Source organism: Haplochromis burtoni, unplaced genomic scaffold, assembly GCF_018398535.1.
Source record: "Haplochromis burtoni strain Fernald_Lab_line unplaced genomic scaffold, NCSU_Asbu1 Contig_176, whole genome shotgun sequence".
In the NCBI taxonomy this organism is placed as follows: domain Eukaryota; kingdom Metazoa; phylum Chordata; class Actinopteri; order Cichliformes; family Cichlidae; genus Haplochromis; species Haplochromis burtoni.
The window spans coordinates 1251543-1270619 of NW_024582537.1; the positions used below are offsets into that span (position 1 = coordinate 1251543).

General features: G+C 39.9%; 2 protein-coding genes across 11 annotated transcripts in view; one reads left to right on the forward strand and one right to left on the reverse strand.

Annotated features, from left to right (window-relative positions):
* The window catches only part of ccdc177 (coiled-coil domain containing 177), a 75084-nt gene that overhangs the window by 42150 nt on the left and 13857 nt on the right, over window positions 1-19077 (reverse strand). The window contains exon 2 of the mRNA XM_014337358.2: window positions 18604-18758. Within this exon, the coding sequence (XP_014192844.1) occupies window positions 18604-18663 (60 nt within the window). The 5' untranslated portion in view covers window positions 18664-18758. The remainder of the gene's footprint in view (window positions 1-18603; window positions 18759-19077) is intronic.
* The window catches only part of smoc1 (SPARC related modular calcium binding 1), a 57904-nt gene that overhangs the window by 29421 nt on the left and 9406 nt on the right, over window positions 1-19077 (forward strand). For 3 of the 10 annotated variants that reach the window (XM_005934042.3, XM_014337359.2, XM_005934047.3), the window contains 7 exons: window positions 1026-1118; window positions 1506-1586; window positions 11186-11378; window positions 13117-13199; window positions 15669-15774; window positions 16561-16805; window positions 17521-17554. In XM_005934042.3, coding sequence (XP_005934104.1) covers window positions 1026-1118; window positions 1506-1586; window positions 11186-11378; window positions 13117-13199; window positions 15669-15774; window positions 16561-16805; window positions 17521-17554 — 835 coding nt within the window. Of the gene's footprint in view, window positions 1-1025; window positions 1119-1505; window positions 1587-11185; window positions 11379-13116; window positions 13200-15668; window positions 15775-16560; window positions 16806-17520; window positions 17575-19077 lie in introns of all 10 variants that reach the window. The other 7 variants (XM_005934043.3, XM_005934045.3, XM_005934044.3 and 4 more) reach the window with 4 other exon arrangements.

Consider the following 19077-nt stretch of genomic DNA (forward strand, 5'->3'; position numbering starts at 1 on the left):
TCAGTGTGGGAGCAGAGACACAAATATTTTACCAGTGTTTAACTGTAATGAATAAGAATAAACGTTTATACTGTGATCTTCAATTTTATTACTTGTAGTTTTGGTTAGTAGTTAAAGTGAGCTGCATATTTGCATCTGCCAAAAACAAGGGAGTCACGACAACTTCGAAGTCTCCTTCTACACTGGCATATTTTATGAAAGGAAAAAAAGAGGAAAATATTGCTTAATTAGATTCTTCTGTGGCTTATTAGTGTTTTTTCTTTTAGTGTCCGAGACAGTTAATTATCTAGTACTTCATGTGTTTTGAAGACATAAAAGTTTGCCCCGAGGATGATGCTTGAGTGATGCGTATCCGCTTGGGAGAATAAATGACCTCGTATTATTTTTGTAAAAACTCGTGTGATTCCATTTTAAACTGGTTTTGTTATATATCCTTCTACTTAACCAAGGTGTGAAGGAGTAATTTTCCAGCGTGACGTGATTGTAAACTAACGATGAGACCATCACCGAATTCACTTTGGTAAATTCCCTGGACATCCATGAGTATATTATTTCCAAATTTTAATGCATTCAAGGAACTTGAGATCTCACCAAAAACAAACATTTTTGGGCGGACTAACCAGTTGACCTACTTCCTAGCGATACATTACAACATAATTTGACAATTAAGAATGACGACACAGACAGTTTCACCTCTTTGCATTAACTGTGGATGCAGCTTTCTGATGCTACATCTGCACTGCATTTGTCCTGAGGAGCGGTGTCCTCCTCATGTGAGTGTCTGGGTGTGTGGTTTACACTGCGAGTGTGAGTGAGTGTGCTAAATGTGCAGCTGATCATGTTGGTGTGAGGATGATTTATTGATGCATGTGTGCAGGACCACATGTGGGTGTTTGTCTCTCTCTCTCTCTCTCCTTTCTATATTATTCAGTCTGTCTGTCTGTCTGTCTGTCTTGGCCGGGCCATGTGCAAATCCCAACCATTCAACAGTTCTGGAGAGTAGATTGTATTAACCTCAATAATAGTAGTCTCTTTCCGTTTCTTTCTCACCCTTAACCCAGATGATGGCTCCAAGCCCACACCCACCATGGAGACTCATGTCCCCCCTGAGGGTGATGGTAAGCCTCCTCAATAACTCCTACACAGTCGCTTAGATAATTAGTGTGCATACGGTATATTTATAATGACTAATAGGTTTAAAGGCAGCTGACAGCATTGCTCCTTTGTGTGCTTACATCCCATGTCTTAAGAATGCACCATTACATCAAATGGAAAAGGCCAGATGTTAAAATACCAAATGATACATTTGATATTTTTGGAAAAACTGGGATCTTGGATGCAATTTTAGCTTTGGTTTTGTGGGCAAAGCTTGGCTGTGCATGTTGCTTTTCAAATAAGTAGCTACTGGTGAGGTTAAATAAAGCACGGCTGTGTGTAAAATTTTCTCGAGATCACCTAAATGTGTGAAAGCTATTTGTCTAGAACTTGTCATTCTGTCGCTGCAGAGATAACTGCTCCAACACTATGGATAAAACAGCTGGTTTACAAGGAGAACAAAAAGAACAGCTCCTCTTCCAGGAAACCAGGTGAGTGAAAGAAAAATTTTCTGCTTATTTTACACATATTCTCTAAAATAAAGGCATTAGGGGTATGCATTAATTTGCAAGTTTGTGTGCGTGAAGCCCTTAAAATATAGCATTGTTGGATGCTGATAAACTCAGCTCTTCTCTGCCACACTTTTTACATACTCAGGCTAAATAATTAGCCATACTGACCTTTGGAAGATATGAAAGCTGTATCAGAGAAGTTGCTAGAACCCTAAACAAAGTATATATAAACGTGGCTCCAGTGTAACCAGTTTCAAAACCACCAGCTTGCCATGAAATGTAATCTGTTTTAACTTGAAGACAGACCTACACTGCCAGGGTTATGTTTTGTGGTTTCATTCCTTTGGTGTAATTTGTTTAGCTTTCTCTGTCTCCTTTTTAATTATGCCTTGACGTGTCCACTAAACTCTGGGCGGTTTGATGGCCGTACCAAGTCGAGGAGTGAATGAAGTGTGGCCTGTGTGAGCATATGTGTATTAGGAGTAGATGGATATATTGGTTAGCTGATATATATGGGTTGATGTAAATCTTCAAAAGTCTAAAAACAGTCTATTTTCTTCAATAATAAATCTTTCATTCAGACTGTATCTCCTAAAGATGGAAAAAATGGGGGGGGGGAGTGCAAATCAGGCACCTACTGTGTTTGTGTTGAGCTATAATGTTTCCACGAGTGTTTAAAAAAGCATTTATGATTTAATCAGACTTTCAGGAAATCAAATACCCATAAAAACTGATGTGGAAGCTTGCAGACTTGTAAGCCCCGTAGTTTTTGCCGTTAAAATACTGAAAGGAAAAAAGAAAAAAAATTCACCACATCTCACCAGTAGTTTGTCTGCCCGTCTTCTTGCGCACCTCAGTATTTTGCATCTAAATATTGTTGAGGCATCTATGTAATCTCACAACTCTTCTTTCATCCTAAACCTTTTTGTCTGCCATTTACCACAAAATCTGATTTTACATGCTACGCTGCAAACAATGAGGCATACAAATACTTGATTGTACCTTGGGGTTTCCTGGGATTATGAATGACGGTGATGTGGCAAGGGAAACTGTGGTCAGCATTGAGGGGTGTATTTTATCTAAGAGGTATTTGCTGTGACAGCTCTTTGAAACTTCTGTGGAAACACCAGCTTCCTGTTTCAAATTAGCATCCGGTGTCCTCAAAGGACAAGCGACAAGGCCGAGTGAGGGGGAGATGTCATCACATTTGAGGCATGAGCGATGTGTGTGTGTGTGTGTCTACATCTGCATGTGATTGCAAACCGCGTGTGTGTTTGTGTGTGTTGTCAAAGGAGATTGTGTGCCTGTGCCTAATTTAAAGTTGGAAAGCAAATAACAGTTACTGGAGGAAGTGTACTTAAACCTCTTCTTCTTTTGGCTGCTCCCTTTAGGGGTCACCACAGCTGATCGTCTGCTTCCATCTCATTCTATCCCAACCATCCTCCTCTGCCACACCAGCCCTTTTCATATCCTCCTTCACTTCATCCATGAATCTCTTCTCTGTGGTCTTCCTGGTTTCCTCCTGCCTGGCAGTTCCATATTAAACATCCTTTGTCCAATATATCCACCATCCCTCCTGTCGGCACATATCCAAACCATCACAACCGTTCCTCGCTAAGTTTGTCGGTCTTCTCTAATCTTGTCCATCCCGTATATTTAGCTCTGCCTGTCTTTTTGTCAGTGCCGCCATCTCCAAAAAATACATCATAACAGGTCTCACTACCATCTTGTAAACCTTCCCTTTTACACTTCATGCTATCCTTCTATCACAAATCACCCCCTCCACTCTTCTCCACCCACCCCACCTGCACTCTCTTCTTCACCTCTCTTGTGCAGTGTCCGTTGCTTTGGATGGTTGACCCCGGGTATTTAAAATTGTCTCCTTCACTTTTTCACCCGTTTCCCTCTCAGTCACACACACATATCCTGTCTTTCTTTCATTCCTCTTCTCTCCAGAGAATACCTCCACCTCTCCAGGCTCTCTTCCATCTGCTCCCTACTCTCACCACAGATCATAACATCATAGTCAAGGAAATTCCTGCCTGACCTCAACTGTCAGGCAGTGTCATCCCCAGTGTAATCCCATCCCCACTCTGAACCCATCTGTCATTCCCACCCCACACCTCACCGCTGTCTTACTGTCCAGCAATACATGTCCAGCACCACCCTCTCTGCCATTCTCTTGGCATCATATGCTTTCTCTAGATCAGCAAGAACACTGTGTAACTCCTTTTGACCTTCTTTATACTTTTTCACCAATACTCATGAATTCTGATCTTAACCTAGCTTCAGCGTTATCCCTCTATAGCTACAACAGTTTTGCACATCATCCTTGTTCTTGAAAACTTGTATCAGTACACTTCTTCTGCTTACATTCTTAAGTGCACTGGCTCTTTTGTAATTCTTTAATTTAATGAGCTAGTTACCAGTGCTGGGTAATGTTACTTTTAAGAGTACTTGTTACGTTACAAAATATCCACAATATAAATAATTTCTTATGTTACAATGTTACCTATTTAAAAAAATAACTTTTTATTGTACTTTGAGATACCAGCATTCACAATTCTTTGCACATGTTGATTATACTGTCCATGTAGCTTACTGTACATTTCAGATAAAGAAAAGAAGAGGTAAGATATATTTTGTTTTGGTGGGAAAACTCCTTTGTTATAGCAGTTCAAAGTTCACAACAAACATATATGAATTATGTAGAAGGGCATATAACTTACATATAATACAGTATGAAAAATTAATTAGGTAAAAACTAATCTGAAATAAATACAATAAAGTAAAATAAGTATATTTTACTTTAAGTATTAGTAATATTACAATAAGTGAAAAAGCTACTCTCAGTTTAGGGGTGAAATAAACTTAACATGAGAGGGCAGGACTTCTAAATGTAGTGACTTTACCTCATTGCAAAGCAGGTTGGTACTGATAGCATCTCTTCCATTAACAGTGGCAGCTGTAGCATTGTTTGCTGGTACTTTTTAAGGCAGAGGTCACATTTTGCATGTGCATTTTATCTGCCAAAAAAAAAAAAAAAAAACAGGAAAAAATACCTCAACAATGTAAAGATCGTCCCCTCAGTCACAAATTCTTTTAGCTACAAGACTTTGTGGCAACAAAGGAACAAAAACACATCTATCACTTTTACCCATCAGCCGTAAAAGGCTCTCGGACCGTTGTCATTAGCTGGAGGTGTGGGTGCCGTTGACGCCCATGTTTGTCAATGCTGTAACTGGAGAACGAGGCGATATAAGAGTTTCAAATTGATGCCAAAGGTGTATCTACTAAAAATCTCAGCTGGATTTGAATTGCAGTAGCATCAACCTGAAGGGTTAAGGTCAGAGGTCAAGTCTTCTGAAAATCTTGTGAATGCGATAACTCAAGAAGGAAATCAATAAATTAAATAACTAAATTGTAATTTGTTTGCTCCAGCATACACAATTACAGCGTGTCTTCTGATTGGTTAGTAAAAAAAAAGTCCATTGTTTGTCTTTTGTTAATATCCTTAATGCTTTGCCTTCTTCCTTTTTAACATGTTTTGAAAACATTAAAACCCTAAAAAGATTTAAAACCCCATTCTTCTTCACTGCAAAAACTGCCCTTTCTCATACTTCATTCATGGATCCATTCTGTCTTTAGAATTTTCTAGCAATTTTGTAATTTTTATAATCATTTAACCAAGAAAAAAAAGTACAAGCTGATCATTTAAATGCCACAGCCTAACTTTATGACCACAGTTTATTAATCTTCAAAAGCTTCCACCAGCAGGATAACACACCATGTCACAAACATCAAATAATCTCAGACTGGTCTCTTGAACATGACAGTGAGTCCATTGTACTCAAAATGGCCTCCACGGTCACCAGATGTCATTCTAATAGAGTAACTCCATATGGTGGAACAGGAGATACACATCGTGGATGTGCAGGTCACAAATCTGGAGCAACTTTGTGACGCTGTTCAGTCAGCACAGATCAAAAATAAATTAAAAATAATCATGGCAGTTCTAAAGGCAAAAGCTGTCCAAATGGGTACTAGCAAGGTGATATATTGTTGTATTATATTCATACACATACACTCACTCACTCGGGCAATTCGGCACGCGAAAGGGAAGAGACAGCGAATAAATCTCTCTACCCACCAGGCAATTTCTCCACTTGACTCTAGGACAAGGGCAGAGGCTGGCAGGGCTCCTTATACTGACAAACTGCTTTATTAACTTCTGGATAAAATCATTTCTAAGCAGAGAAGATTTGGCATAACAATCCTTATTTAAACCTTCCTCTCTTTAAATACAAAGTGAAATAACCTGAGTCCTAATGGAGCAGACATCCCGCACGCACATAAACTGCGTTATTCATTTACAGGCTTTGTCTCTGGACACTCAATAATTCTGATTTAGAGCGATGTGGAGATTGTGCTAGTGAAATGTGTTTGCTTAGGCAAAGCAAAGCAAGGTCCATTTTTCAAACAGATGCTGTGTTGCCAGACTTTGACGTGCTGTTGATCAAATGTTGCAAGCAGGGGGAAGCGCTCTGTCATGCAGCTCATTTTTAAAAGTGTACTGAGAAGCAGAAACTTACAAACCACCACTCCTCTCTTGTGGTAAAGCAAACAAAAGAAAAACAAAAATGCTGAAGGGATATAATGCGATCATGTCATTAATGCGCATGATTTTGTTTAAACATTTGCAGTCTTAAAAAGACTTTTGTTTCTTGTAATCCCATTTACATGTCATGCAAGAGGGCAGGATGCACTTGTTTAACTTTAAAGGGCAATAAGTGTGCACAGCAACAGGTTTCGGCTGTTCGGTTGATGCGTTCAAAAGTTACACCATCTTTTTAATGAGTCTCTATCATCTCAATGCTTTTGTTGTGTTGTAAAGACAAACACATGCACCTATATACATCCTCACAGAGTTCCTCTATTACTAACATTTCTGCCATCTTAACTGCAGAGAAGGCAGACAATGTTGCAGTGATTACCCAACAGCTGAAAGCCATTGAAGTGAAGTGAAAAAGAGAGCAATCGGAGGGGGGAGAGCAGGTTTAAAGACGGAGGAATTAGGACGGAGGGAAGCAGGGTAAAAGAAAAAGAAAGAAAAAGATGTAGAGGAGTGGAGGAAAGGACTGAGAAAGTGAGGGTGGTCACAACAAGCATAGGAATAAAGAAAAAAAGGAGATTAAAAATTATTTTGCTAAGGCTGGAGCCTCAGTAACAATGGCCAAAGTGACACATATAAAATGGGGCAAGCGTGTTATCAAAGATACTGCAGACAGCCATCTTTTTTTCATTATCAATTTGCCCTGAAGAAAATCACAACAACAATGATCACATTGTTACAACTGTTCCTGACTTCCACTTGTGTGGGTTTCATTTTTTTTCCAAACTACAATATTTGTTTTCTGAGGGTTTTGTGTTTCTTGTCTTTCAGTTCCTGTCGAAGGAAGGGAAATAAAATTGAAAAAGAAACAAAAACAAAAAATAAATAGAGCAGAAATGCAGATATCCAAGGCAGGCCTGGACGACGTTGATTGAATTTCATGTCCACACAAAACTGAAAGGATTACATTGCAAGCATCCAGCCTTTTTCCATTTATATGTACAAAAACAATTTTCTTTTGGGAATCCTAGTGCCTGGCGCCAGCATAACCTCTGTATAATAAACAGTGCTAAATAATTTGGATGTGAAGGAACCTTGGCGAGGACAGCACTAAGAACACTTGAGTATGAGTCCTTACAGGACAAAAAATGTTCTTTAGTGCAAGGACACGTTTAGCTCTGTGCTGGCAGCCACGCTCAGGAAATCTGACCTCCCACTCTCCTCCGCTAGGTCTCAGGCCTTCTGCTGAACCCGCCACCACCGTCATCTCCACCTTTATTAACTTCACCATGGATCGTGATAAGAGAGTATTGTGTTTTGCACACAGTCACTGCCAAAACAAAAAGAAACAGAAGTAATGACATGCTAGGTTTTTCATGACCCAGTGTTCTCAAAACGCCACATAAAGTTTTGCGCTCATGATATCAGCTTGATTATTGCGTGATGCGGACAAAGCAGGGCACTTGTTTAAGCTGGGGATGAAAGCGAGCATCGTGTACAGCAGTCAGTCAGTCAGTGTCACAGAAAGACTTGCATCTTGGAAAAATTGTGGAAGACTCAAAACAATTCTGTCACTTCTGTAAAGTTGACTGACGTGAGTACAGAGTGCTCCACCAGCTGTTTAGACTTTCTCCCCCCTGCTCAGCTTTGCAAAACTGGAAACAAAGCAAAGCAAAAGATGAATAATGTTGCTGGAGTAGCTAGGTGGAACTATTAAACACAAGACAGCCAGTATCGTAATACTATCTGGTTACCATTGGCTGTTTACACTCTTTTCCTGAACTTCCATCCAGTGACATCAGGCATCTCGTGAAAGATGGCAGCCGTGATTGATCAGGGACCAGTGTAGATCTGTCATGTGTCTCAGTCATAAAAAGACAAGTTTTTATGACTAAATGGATACGGCAGCCATTGTAACAGACAATAATATTCTGTACTCTAAGCACAGCATTATGATTTAAATGTCAGCCTTTAAATCAGCACTGTGATTTTTATTATTATTTCCTGCTAAGGTTCCAGAACACTGCTTTCTGTGTTATTGTGAATTTGTAAAAAGACCATGATAGTATCATTATATTTGCTTTTGAAATACAGGTGTAGGAAAGAGGAGAGGGAGTCTATAACCATGTAGAAAAGAGTTACACAAGGTATTATGTGTGTAATTTAAAAACTTCAAAGCTAGTGTCAGGTACAACTTCTTAGTAATGGGTTGGACCTTTTAAAGCCTTCAGTACTGCTTTCATTGTTTTTAATGTTGATTGTACAAGTTGCTGGGGACGTTACTCAGAGATTCTGGTCCATATTGGCATGAGTCGTACCACATCCTGATCCACTAAAACCCCAAGGTTGTTCTATTGGAATGAGCTCTGGTGACTGTGGAGGCCATTTAGGTACAAGAAACCAAGAAATGATTGGAGTGTTCACAAAGGTATGGTCATGGTTAACTGCAATAATCAGGAAGTCTGTGGATTTTAGATGACGGTCAGCAGAAAGCAATACTCATCAGACCAGGCAATTTTCTTTCAATCTTCTTTTTTTTTTATTTTTGGGTAGCCTGTGTAGCATCCAGTCTACTAAAAGGTTCAATGTGTTGCGTGTTCAGAGATGTTCGTCTCCATACTTTTGTTGTGACAAGTCATTATTTGAGTTACTGTTTCCGTCTCATCATTTTGAACCAGGTTGGGCATTCTCCTTTAACCTCTAATATTAACAAGGCATTTTCTCCCAGAGGACTGCAGCTCATTGGATATTTTCTCTTTTTCTCACCATTCTCTCCAAACCCTAGAGATGGTTGTGTGGGAAAATCCCAGTAGATCTGAAATGCTGAGAGCAGCCTGTCTGGCACCAACAATCATGCTACATTCACATAACCTTTCTTCTCTATTCTGATGCTTGGTTTGGGCTTAAGCAGGCCAACTTCACCATGTCTACATGTTTAAATCAACAGCAACAGATTCTGAAATGCCCAGAGCAGTGCTCACAACTACTGATTTGCTATTGTGGTTGCTAACGTAAAGGGGTTGAATACAACCCGCTTTTTATTGGATGGTCTTAAATTATGTAAAGACCAGAAATCTAATTTCTGTTTTCACTGCTCAACTTCTCTGATGCTGATCTGAATTAGGCAGGGGCTGTGTGATACAGCTGTTATTCTTTGGTAGCAAAAGCTGAGACTGCAGGCACTGTCTTGGCACTAGTCAGCCCCTTAATGTGAAAACACCACCACATGTCACCACCTTGAAGAAAAGTCACTGTGGCTCTATTATTGTTGCTTAAGGCTTCATCATAGCGTACTTGAATGTAAAATGAAGAATGGATTTGCAGCAACCAAAGCACACTTAATCACCTTGGTAACCATCTCAGCAGTTAGCTCTGTTGGACGTGGCTTAAGAGTGAGCAATGGATTAAATGGATGTGAATATAAATACATTCTTCATCCACTGAGACAAGGTGCTGCAGGAGCATCTCTCAAGGGTTGAGGCCTGTTTTTGAGCAGAAACATGTAAGACTGCGGTGGGTAAAGCCATAATTTAACTTTGCTGCTAATGGCATTACTCTTGGGGTGGTCAAAAATTGGTGATTTAACAAAAGACCTATTTGATTTTTAAAAAAAATCTGCAGTTAAGAATGTGACTATCTCTCCGTAACCCAATGTTGTTACTAAACAGTGACAATTGCCTCCCTGGAACATGCTTGGAGGGAGTATGCCTGGCATCCACATGCTTGCTGTGCAGTATTTTAACATGGGCTCACACAGACTTTGCACAAAGGTGCTGGGAGAACAAATGACTGAATGGAACATTTACTTTCTTACATAAACCTCTGTCCGGTAATATCTACTGCTATGACCCCCAGATAAACTCTCAGTCACAGCTCAGACAAGACACCACTATAGCTCAATACTCTCAAGGCTGGTCCTAACGCATACTGACCAAGCAGCTCTTCCCTAGCTTTTATACTGTCAGGTGGCTGATTCTCAGGAGAACCGGATGGCAGCTGAATTCAAGAAAGGGGCAGGGCGCACTCACCCAACATATGTCACCACACATGTGAAAATGGCATTAATTTAGGTCTGAGTCTCAGAGGGAACCTGTCAGTGACACCCTGATAACCACAGGTTGCGAAAAAAAAGTGTGTCTGCGACTGGTAGGTAAGTTATTGCTTGAGGTTGCTGGTTTTACAATTGTTGTGGTTGCTTATAGTTTGCATGGACGATGTTGACTTCTCTTGAAACACATGTCATTTATTCTTGAAGGTGTAGTGAAACTTGGAAAAAGTGCAATGCAAACCCGAAACACACTTCAAAGTAAAAGTTGAATATTTGCAGACAAGTCAGCATTTTCCATCCAAACTACAAATGACCACAGCAACCTGTTAGTGACCTCCAGCAGCCTCTAGCAACCCCTTGCCAACTGCTTGTGGAGTACACACTTTTCCTTAGTGACTGATGATTACCGTGGGAATCACCGACTTGTTTCTAGACCCGAGTTAACAGAACAGCAATCAATTTCATAGTAACTCTCAGCAACCACTTGCAACCTGTTGGAGAATACAAATTTTCCTCATGACCGGTAGTTACGAGATGGTTACAGGTCTCTAGGAACTGTGTGACTGATTCTTTGTACAGCCAGTACATGACTGAGTCTCACTGGAAAATGCCCATATTAAAACTTTTGGTTTGTATTTATAAATTGCCTGGTCAGGACATAAGGCTTTATGTTGTTAATTGTCGTTTATGTCCTGAATAAAATGCACATTAATGGATTTTTTCCCTTTTTGTGCTCACAGGCCACATAAAATGTTACCAGAGGCCAACATCTGGTTTGCAGTGAACACTTCCAGAACCCTGTTCCACATATTTCACATTTTAATTTAGTAGTAGTAATTTTTTTGTATATGTGCTGTCTGTATTTGGTTTCCCAAATCTGTTATTTTCCTGTACTGAGTGTGTTTCTAATACTTTTAGAGAAAGTTCCCTCTTGTGACCAGGAGAGACAGAGTGCTCTGGAAGAGGCTCTGCAGAATCCTCGTGAGGCCATTTTCATCCCCGACTGTGGGCCTGGAGGCCTTTACAAGGCCGTCCAGTGCCACCAGTCCACAGGCTACTGTTGGTGTGTTCTGGTGGACACGGGACGCCCCATTCCTGGAACCTCTACCAGGTAAGATTATCAGAAAAATCACGTAAAGAAACAATATCATTTATTATAGTAGTTACAGATGTTTTTAATTGATTTGATATGCATGTCTGTCTGCCATCATATGAATAACTGACATGCTAATAACAGGACTACTGAAATGTGTTAAAAACAATAATCTGTCTAATTTTAAACAAGAGTGCTCTACGGTAGTTAATTTGAGGGCATCTGAGAATGAATGATTATGGAGACATAATCACCAATCTAGGAATCCATTCCTGAAAAGCACATATTGGTTCCAAAATTTGAGGCAATCAATCCCCCAAAATAATTCACTTGGATCAACAAAGGAGAAGCTCAAGAATAACACACCTTTTTGCTGTAAGTCAGACTAAAGTGGTGGACCCACTGACAGACTGGTCAGTTATATTATCCAGAAAGTTTTGGATCCAAGCTCTCTTGCCAGTTCACTTGCCAAAGCAATTAGTTCCAAGATTATGTGAATTTCGGTTAGCTAGCTATAAACACTCTGTTTCTGGAATGACTTTGTTTTTAGTGCAGTTGCTACTGTTTACATTGCTTTGAGGAAAGCACAGTATTTTTTGTGCACGAGCTTCATGTTGGGGGATCTCTGAATTAAAAACACGTTCGAAAAAAATGAGTGTTCACTGCTCATGTTTTGTTTCTGTAAAATGTTTTTGTGATTTGTAATCAGAAGATGAATATTACAACTTCAAACAAGTGGCGAGACAAAGACAAAGCGTGGACTATAAGCATGCACTGGTGAAGAAATGAACTGATTTTGTTCCTGAAAAGGAATCGTCATTCTCTCCCTCCAAAAGGCTTAATGCTTTACAAGCTGAAGTAAAGACATTTTTCAAATTTGAAGATATGGTCTTCTGTTTGAATAGACAATAGCTCAAGTTTAGTTTCAAATCAATAAGATACCAGAAGGCATATTTATTTATTTTTTGACACCCTAGGATAAATCACTGGCACAACAGGAAACTTTAGACAGAGCAAATTCTGATCTGCATTTCAGAGCTCTTTTATGAAAACCCTGAGGTGATTATTCCTTCACATAAAAATACACTTGGACTAGAACTCATGTCATACATCCCAGTTTCTCTTCTCCAAACAGCAATGTGCAGAGTCATCCATCAGATATCCCCATCTTGGATCAGTGGCTGTGCAGACTGTGTAAAAAAATATAGAGCTGATAACTTGCTTTTGCTTAAAAAAAAAAAAAAAAAAGACAAATCAAACACATGTGCTCCATTTTCCATCGTATTCACGAACCACTGATATAATAGCCAGGAGAAAACGAGTCATGCCACGCGTAATGCTGAACAGTTTGTTATGGCTTTGAAAGAAAAAATAAAAGCTCTGTGCACTTCAAATCCAATTTATTTATCAAGCTATAAAGAAAGGTTAATCACGGTCAACTGAGATGAAGGGAGAGCATACAGATCAAAGACAAGAGAGCAAGAGGTTGTAATTTGAAAAAGTCAGAATTTGAATCATTTGTTACATGTTGCAAATGAGATCATGGAAGACTAATTGGATTGTGGTGGTTTTTTTGTTTAGTTCGGTTCGGTTTTAGTTTCAGGTGATGATTTTTTTTCCCCTTCTCTAGCTGTTCAGATCTTTCGAAATCAACTCCTTTGATGTCTCCAATTTTTCACACTTTGCTAAGACAGATTTACGCTTTTCCTCTTCGGCTTCTATCTCATGCAGCCATGTGCTTGCCTCTTTGTAACAGGTACCAGACGCCTGAGTGCGATGGAGCTGCACGATCTCGAGTCTCGGATACAGAAGAAGCATTCCAAGGCAGAGAACTGCAAGGTCACTTCACTTTTTCACTGCAGTTCAATCCAATTTGGGTGTGGGAGTACAGAAACTTTCCATTTATTATCTGGTAGAAATTTTATAGCTGCTTTAGAGATCAAACTTGCTTTCCAAATAATAACTGTCATTGGACTTTAATATCAAAACACTAGCTTCTAGCCAACAACACAGCTTAGCTGAGGGGGAAAGCATCAATGTTTATACCCTCTCACCGGGACTGGCTGCTTGTCATGGGTAAATGGAAGCTTCTGTAGCATGAAGGGATTGGCAAGTGTGGTTTGGTAGAAAGAAAATGATTTTTACATGAATCTGTTCACAACAATGTGTCTTTGCTGGAAAGAGAGATTGCTGCTTAAGTTTTTTAAATTTATTTTTTGGCACTTTGAGCACCACAAGGAAGGCGCGTCATATTCAAGAGAACTTTTAAAGTCAATACTGCCAAAACAGAGAAACCGATACCAAAATATAATGGAAAAAAACTCTTTATAGCTATTTAGATGAATGATATAAGCAAATAACTGAAAAATAGTATATATACACAGAGATGTGGTTTGTCAATGTATACCTGTTTGTGGCTGTTGCAAAAAAAAAAAAAAAAGCCCAAGTCCTACATAATAATCCACATGAATTCTGCTTTTAAATCCATGTTAAAGAATGTAACCTGGAAAGTTTTAAGTATGCATGACTCAGATTGCCCCCTGAGCCAGAGGTCGTAACATGGGCTCATACTCCTTTGCCCTTGTTACTGCTCACTTACTTTTGTTGCCCCTCTGTTTCCCCATCATTTAAGGCTGCATTGTAACTCTTGTTTAATTCCCCATCTGGTGAGTTTACAGAGTCAAGCATACTCCTGACTGTGCAGCAGATGTGTGGTATGTTTTATGGAAGGTGTTAGTGTTGTGGGGTGTGGTGGCAAGGCATGTGGGGGGGCTGCTGGTGGTGTTGGATACTGCAGGGAGCTGAGTGTAGATATTTTTATGTACTGTAGAGGGATGTTCTGAACCGCCACAACAAAGCATGATATTTCATGGCTGTCACATCAAGGCAATGGTGAAAAAAGAATGCTTAAGAGGTGAGGCTTAACAGCATTTGGCTACAGGTTCAGCCTCACCAACTACACATAATGACAATATTGCTTCTGTCCTTTTGAGCATATAACAGCTCGTCCTCTGAGACCAAAGGATGAGATCCATTAAGTTCAACTGTAGTAAAGTAAAGCCTTAGTTGCCTGTGGCTATACTTTGAATAGAATTGTTTAGGACAATGCAATTTGTAATGTGATAATGGTAAAGTCCACCAAACAGTAAAGCAAAATTACACTTTTCATGAATCAGCAAATGCCTTCAAATTCAAAGGTTGAACACATCCACATACATATGCCGCCAATGCAGTATTTACAGTGTCTGCTCTGTAGGTAAAGCCTGACTTTATCAGCTGGCCTGTCACAGATATACCAGTATTGCTGCATATATTGTTCAACACCCACCAGTATTTAACTTCATTTTAGGTGTTGAGAGGGGGGGGTCTCATTTGGAGTCTCTCAAGGGTAAATACCCTTCTTTATGTTTACACCTGCAACAATCATGTTTGTAGCAGCTTTCATGTGCCCGCAGCTTCTTTTATGCTGGCAGACATCCTGAACCACCTTGCCTCATAAGCTACATACAACATAACAGTTTGCGCTTCATAACACCCCAATTTAACACTTGGATTAAAGCACAGCGAGGTAGAGATTCTTCAAGCTTGTCATGCTGTAGGAAATGCTAATTGGATTCACCTGGCGGGGCATCAACCCGCCTCCCACAGACCGTCCTGAGCTAACACAAAAGGAAAGAAAAGACGTGAATGGTGCAGAGGATGAGGAGGCCACAAATCCTCAGAGAAAAGGGGGAGGAGGGGGATCTACAGAGAGAGCTCGAGAGAAAAAAGAAGAGACTGAAAAAAAAAAGGCAGAATAGGAAGATTAGTTTACAGTGCAGCTGCGTTTGAAGTTTCCCTTTAAGAGACACAATTAGGAGGGAAAATTTTGCACGGGTTTTGTGTGCTTTTAAAATACATCTGGGCAATTAAAAAGAGCTACCCAAGGTGTTCAAAATTGTTCCATAAAAGTTAACAGGTCTGCTCTGCTCAAGAAAGCTCTCTCATCACAGCACACTTCTGCCCCACCTCACCCATGTGCCTCAGCTCTGTGTTTTTGAAGTCTAACAAAACAGCCAAACAATGTATTTCACCTCTGTTAAAGCATATATTCATACGTTCATGTTTTTCACCTGGTCACTTTTAACAGATTTACTTGGTCACTAAGCTCTATATAAGGTTTTGACGGTCTAACAGACGTTTTCTATTTGACATCTGTCACAGTGGTTCACTGGTGTTGAAGGTTTAGAGGCTCTTCATTGCGGCCTAATGGCTCAAATTAGTTGTGGTAGGTAATTTTGGTGTATTTTTGTCTTTTATTTGCACCAGGCTGCCCTGAGGGCAAGAAAGTGGAATTCATTACAAGCTTGTTAGATGCCCTCACCACAGACATGGTGCAAGCCATAAACTCACCAGCCCCCTCTGGTGGTGGGAGGTAAGTAGCGTCACATACCACAGACTGACATGTTGGCTGATTGTTCGTGGAAAACATTGTTTCCTTTTGGTTTAATGAATTGCAAACGCAGAGTATTTCTATGACACACAATGTGAAGATCTGGACACTAGACTTCAGGAGTTACTATGCATTGGTGCTAAAGATGTGTGTATGATGGAGCTGAATGATATTTTGGAATAACAGTGTCCATATAGTTAAATACTGTAAATGCCTTTAAGGAAATATCATCTGGCATAACACATTATATTTTTCTTTGGTGATAAGTGTTCTGTGTTTTTCAGCCAGCTTTTATCTTCAGGGTGGTTGTTAAAATGCTGAATACAGAAGCATTTCTTTTAATGGACTTTTGAGAAGTAAAAAGTAGAGAAAGTGCATCAAAGTTGTTATCTTCCATAATTCAAAGACCAGAAATTAAATTCAGGGTACATGGATGAGGACATCCTGTTATATTTTGTACTAATAAACTTTTTTATAGAATGTACAATAGAAACATTAAAATAATTATAACTGTAAAACAGCAACCAGACAGTACATCATTTTTGTTAATAGTAAGAAGCTGTGGATTACTGTAGACACTGCAAAATGTGAGCCCAGTCCTGGAAACTTCTCTGCTAGTACTTTACTGTAATTTAACAGTAAATTTGACCAAGTTGTGGCTATTGATGTGGTGAATGTCCCAAAATTAATTCTGCCCTCACATTACTTTTTGAAGAGTTTCCATCAGATTTTCTTTTTCAGTTTCTGTTGCCTGTTGTATCTACTCAGGTTTGTGGAGCCTGACCCCAGTCACACTTTAGAAGAGAGGGTGGTGCACTGGTACTTTGCCCAGTTGGATAACAATGGTAGTCAAGACATCAACAAGAAGGAACTAAAGCCTTTCAAGAAGTACTTGAAGAAGAAAGCCAAACCCAAGAAATGTGCCCGAAAGTTCACCGACTACTGTGATCTGAATAAGGACAAAGCCATTTCCCTGCAGGAGCTGAAAGGCTGCCTGGGCGTCAGCAAGGAGGGTAAGAGAGGAAGAAGGAAGCTGAGGAGAAAACTAGGAAAAGAAAATGACTGAGAGTGCTGTGCCAGCACAACCATGCAGTAAGACCATGGCTGGCCTCCTTCAGCAACTGGACAGAGATGCCAGTTGGCATTAGGAGCTCATCTACAACTCTTTTATGGCTTTAGTCTGTTGTTAATATTTCATTATTGTTACATAGTTTAATAAACATAATTATGGTTTCATAGCTTAAAAATGTGAAGTCAGTCACAGTAAGACAGTAATTTTAAGTAAAAGATGAAGTAACTGTACTGCAAGTGACAAACAGTTGAATCAGTTCGCAGTCCAAAGAAGGCTAATGCACTCAGCACCCACTAATGAATATTTAGACAAGACTGATGCATTAACCAATCCTAGACACACACAGTCTGGGCAGGAAAACTGAAGTACTAACAATAAGTTTGCTCCTAATAGAGACTATTAGCATTTGTCAAACAAGCCGAACAACAACGACGATTCTCAGAGCAGCTGCAGTTCAAATATTTGTGGAGAGTAGAATTTTACTTGGTGTTGAATATTAAGAAATTATATTTTAAGCATTAATATCCATTAATAGCCAAATTACCTTAAGCACTTAAAATATAACATTTGCTGTGTGACCAAAAAAAAGACCCAACAAACCCAAAAAGAAGACATCCACTCCCATTAGGTTTAATCACAGTTTCTCTTTTTTGCAGGTAGCTCAACAACAAGTGGCAACCAAGGGACAAGGCAAGGGACAAATTTGTTCAGTAAGGCAAACTAATACGCTTTCACTAACTCTGCTTCTTGCTTCAGGAGCTGTAGTTGGCTTGTTGTATAATCCATTAACACATATTCGTACATGTGCAATGTGACAGTCTGGCGTATTTAAAACTAGTACTAGTGCATGCTATTCCCTGTGTGATTTGTTATCAACACACAATTACTTTGGCCCACTAGTTAATTACATTTTTTTGTAAGTCACAGCAACAACAAATAAATTATGACCAACTCATCAATCGACCTTTAAGTCCGTCTCGCAGCTCTTTTCCATCTTCCTGTCTTCTTCTCCTCTTGATCACTCTAACGGGATTCCCCTCAGTGAGTGGTGATTGATCCCACTGGTGCTGCTAAGTCTAACCGCCAGCTCTATTCAACGCCACATAACACTGAGGTCATGTGTTTACCCTGGCTCTGCCCTCCGGTGTCTGCAGAACAGTGGCTCTGAGCGGGCATAACGTCAGGGTTCTTGGACCCCGGGCATGGCTGCCAGAATAAACAGCCTCCTCTGCTGGAGCAGAGGAGGCTCGTCTAGCTGTTTCACTACAGTCACTGAATCTATCACCTTCATGCTTAAGAGCTGGAGGTAAATGGCCTGACAGCTTTATATGGCTCCTAATGCTGCCACTCAGGCACTATAAGCTGCTGATGATTGTGGAGAAAGTGAAGTATGAAATAAAGACAAGAAGAGGGAGAGAGCATGCAGAAAGAAGCTAGAGCATGTAAGAACATATGGCATTGTTCACTGTCTTGACTAAGAGACAGCCATTGTGTTCAGGTATGCCTAGCTGTTCCTTAATGGCCTAAGTGGTTTAAGTGAAGCTGCCTTTGTCAGCCCTTAAATCTTATCAGGCATTGTCCTCCGGATCGTCATCGGGTTCTTGCTTGATATATTTACCGTTTACAGTGTGCGCTTTTTGCTGAAGGATTTCAAGCATTTGAGGAAGAGTAGAGCTCATCTGTATGAGGTTTCTCCTTTCTGACATGTTGGCAAAAGCAAAGGAAAAATATCTAAATACCTTGGGAGATATTTCCTGAAAAGAGTGGCATCCATCCTCTGAAGACAGTGGAAACGTCATTACAGATGAAGCCAAGGCCAATGATTGTATTCTCTGTAATCTCTTCTTACAGTCAGTCAACTGGTAAGCCACAGGTCTGGAAGCTCAGATAACTCCTGAACAAAACACAAGAATTTTTCACTGTTAAATAAGTTGAGCAAGGTTAACAAAGTTCTTTTTTCCCCCCCGAAAGGCTTAATTCCATTTAGAAATACGTAAACACATTTTACAGTAAGTGCAAACACATGGCCTTGTGCATGTATGAGTGCTCACAAACACCTCACAGGGTCATACACAGTTAAAGGATGTTGAGGATCTAGTGAGAGTGACTACAGAGGCCTTAGTTTGCAGTATGCATCACCTGCTGTCAAGAATAGCACGAGCTTTGTGAATGAGGATTTGCTCATTTTTGCTATAACACTTAAAACAAACAGG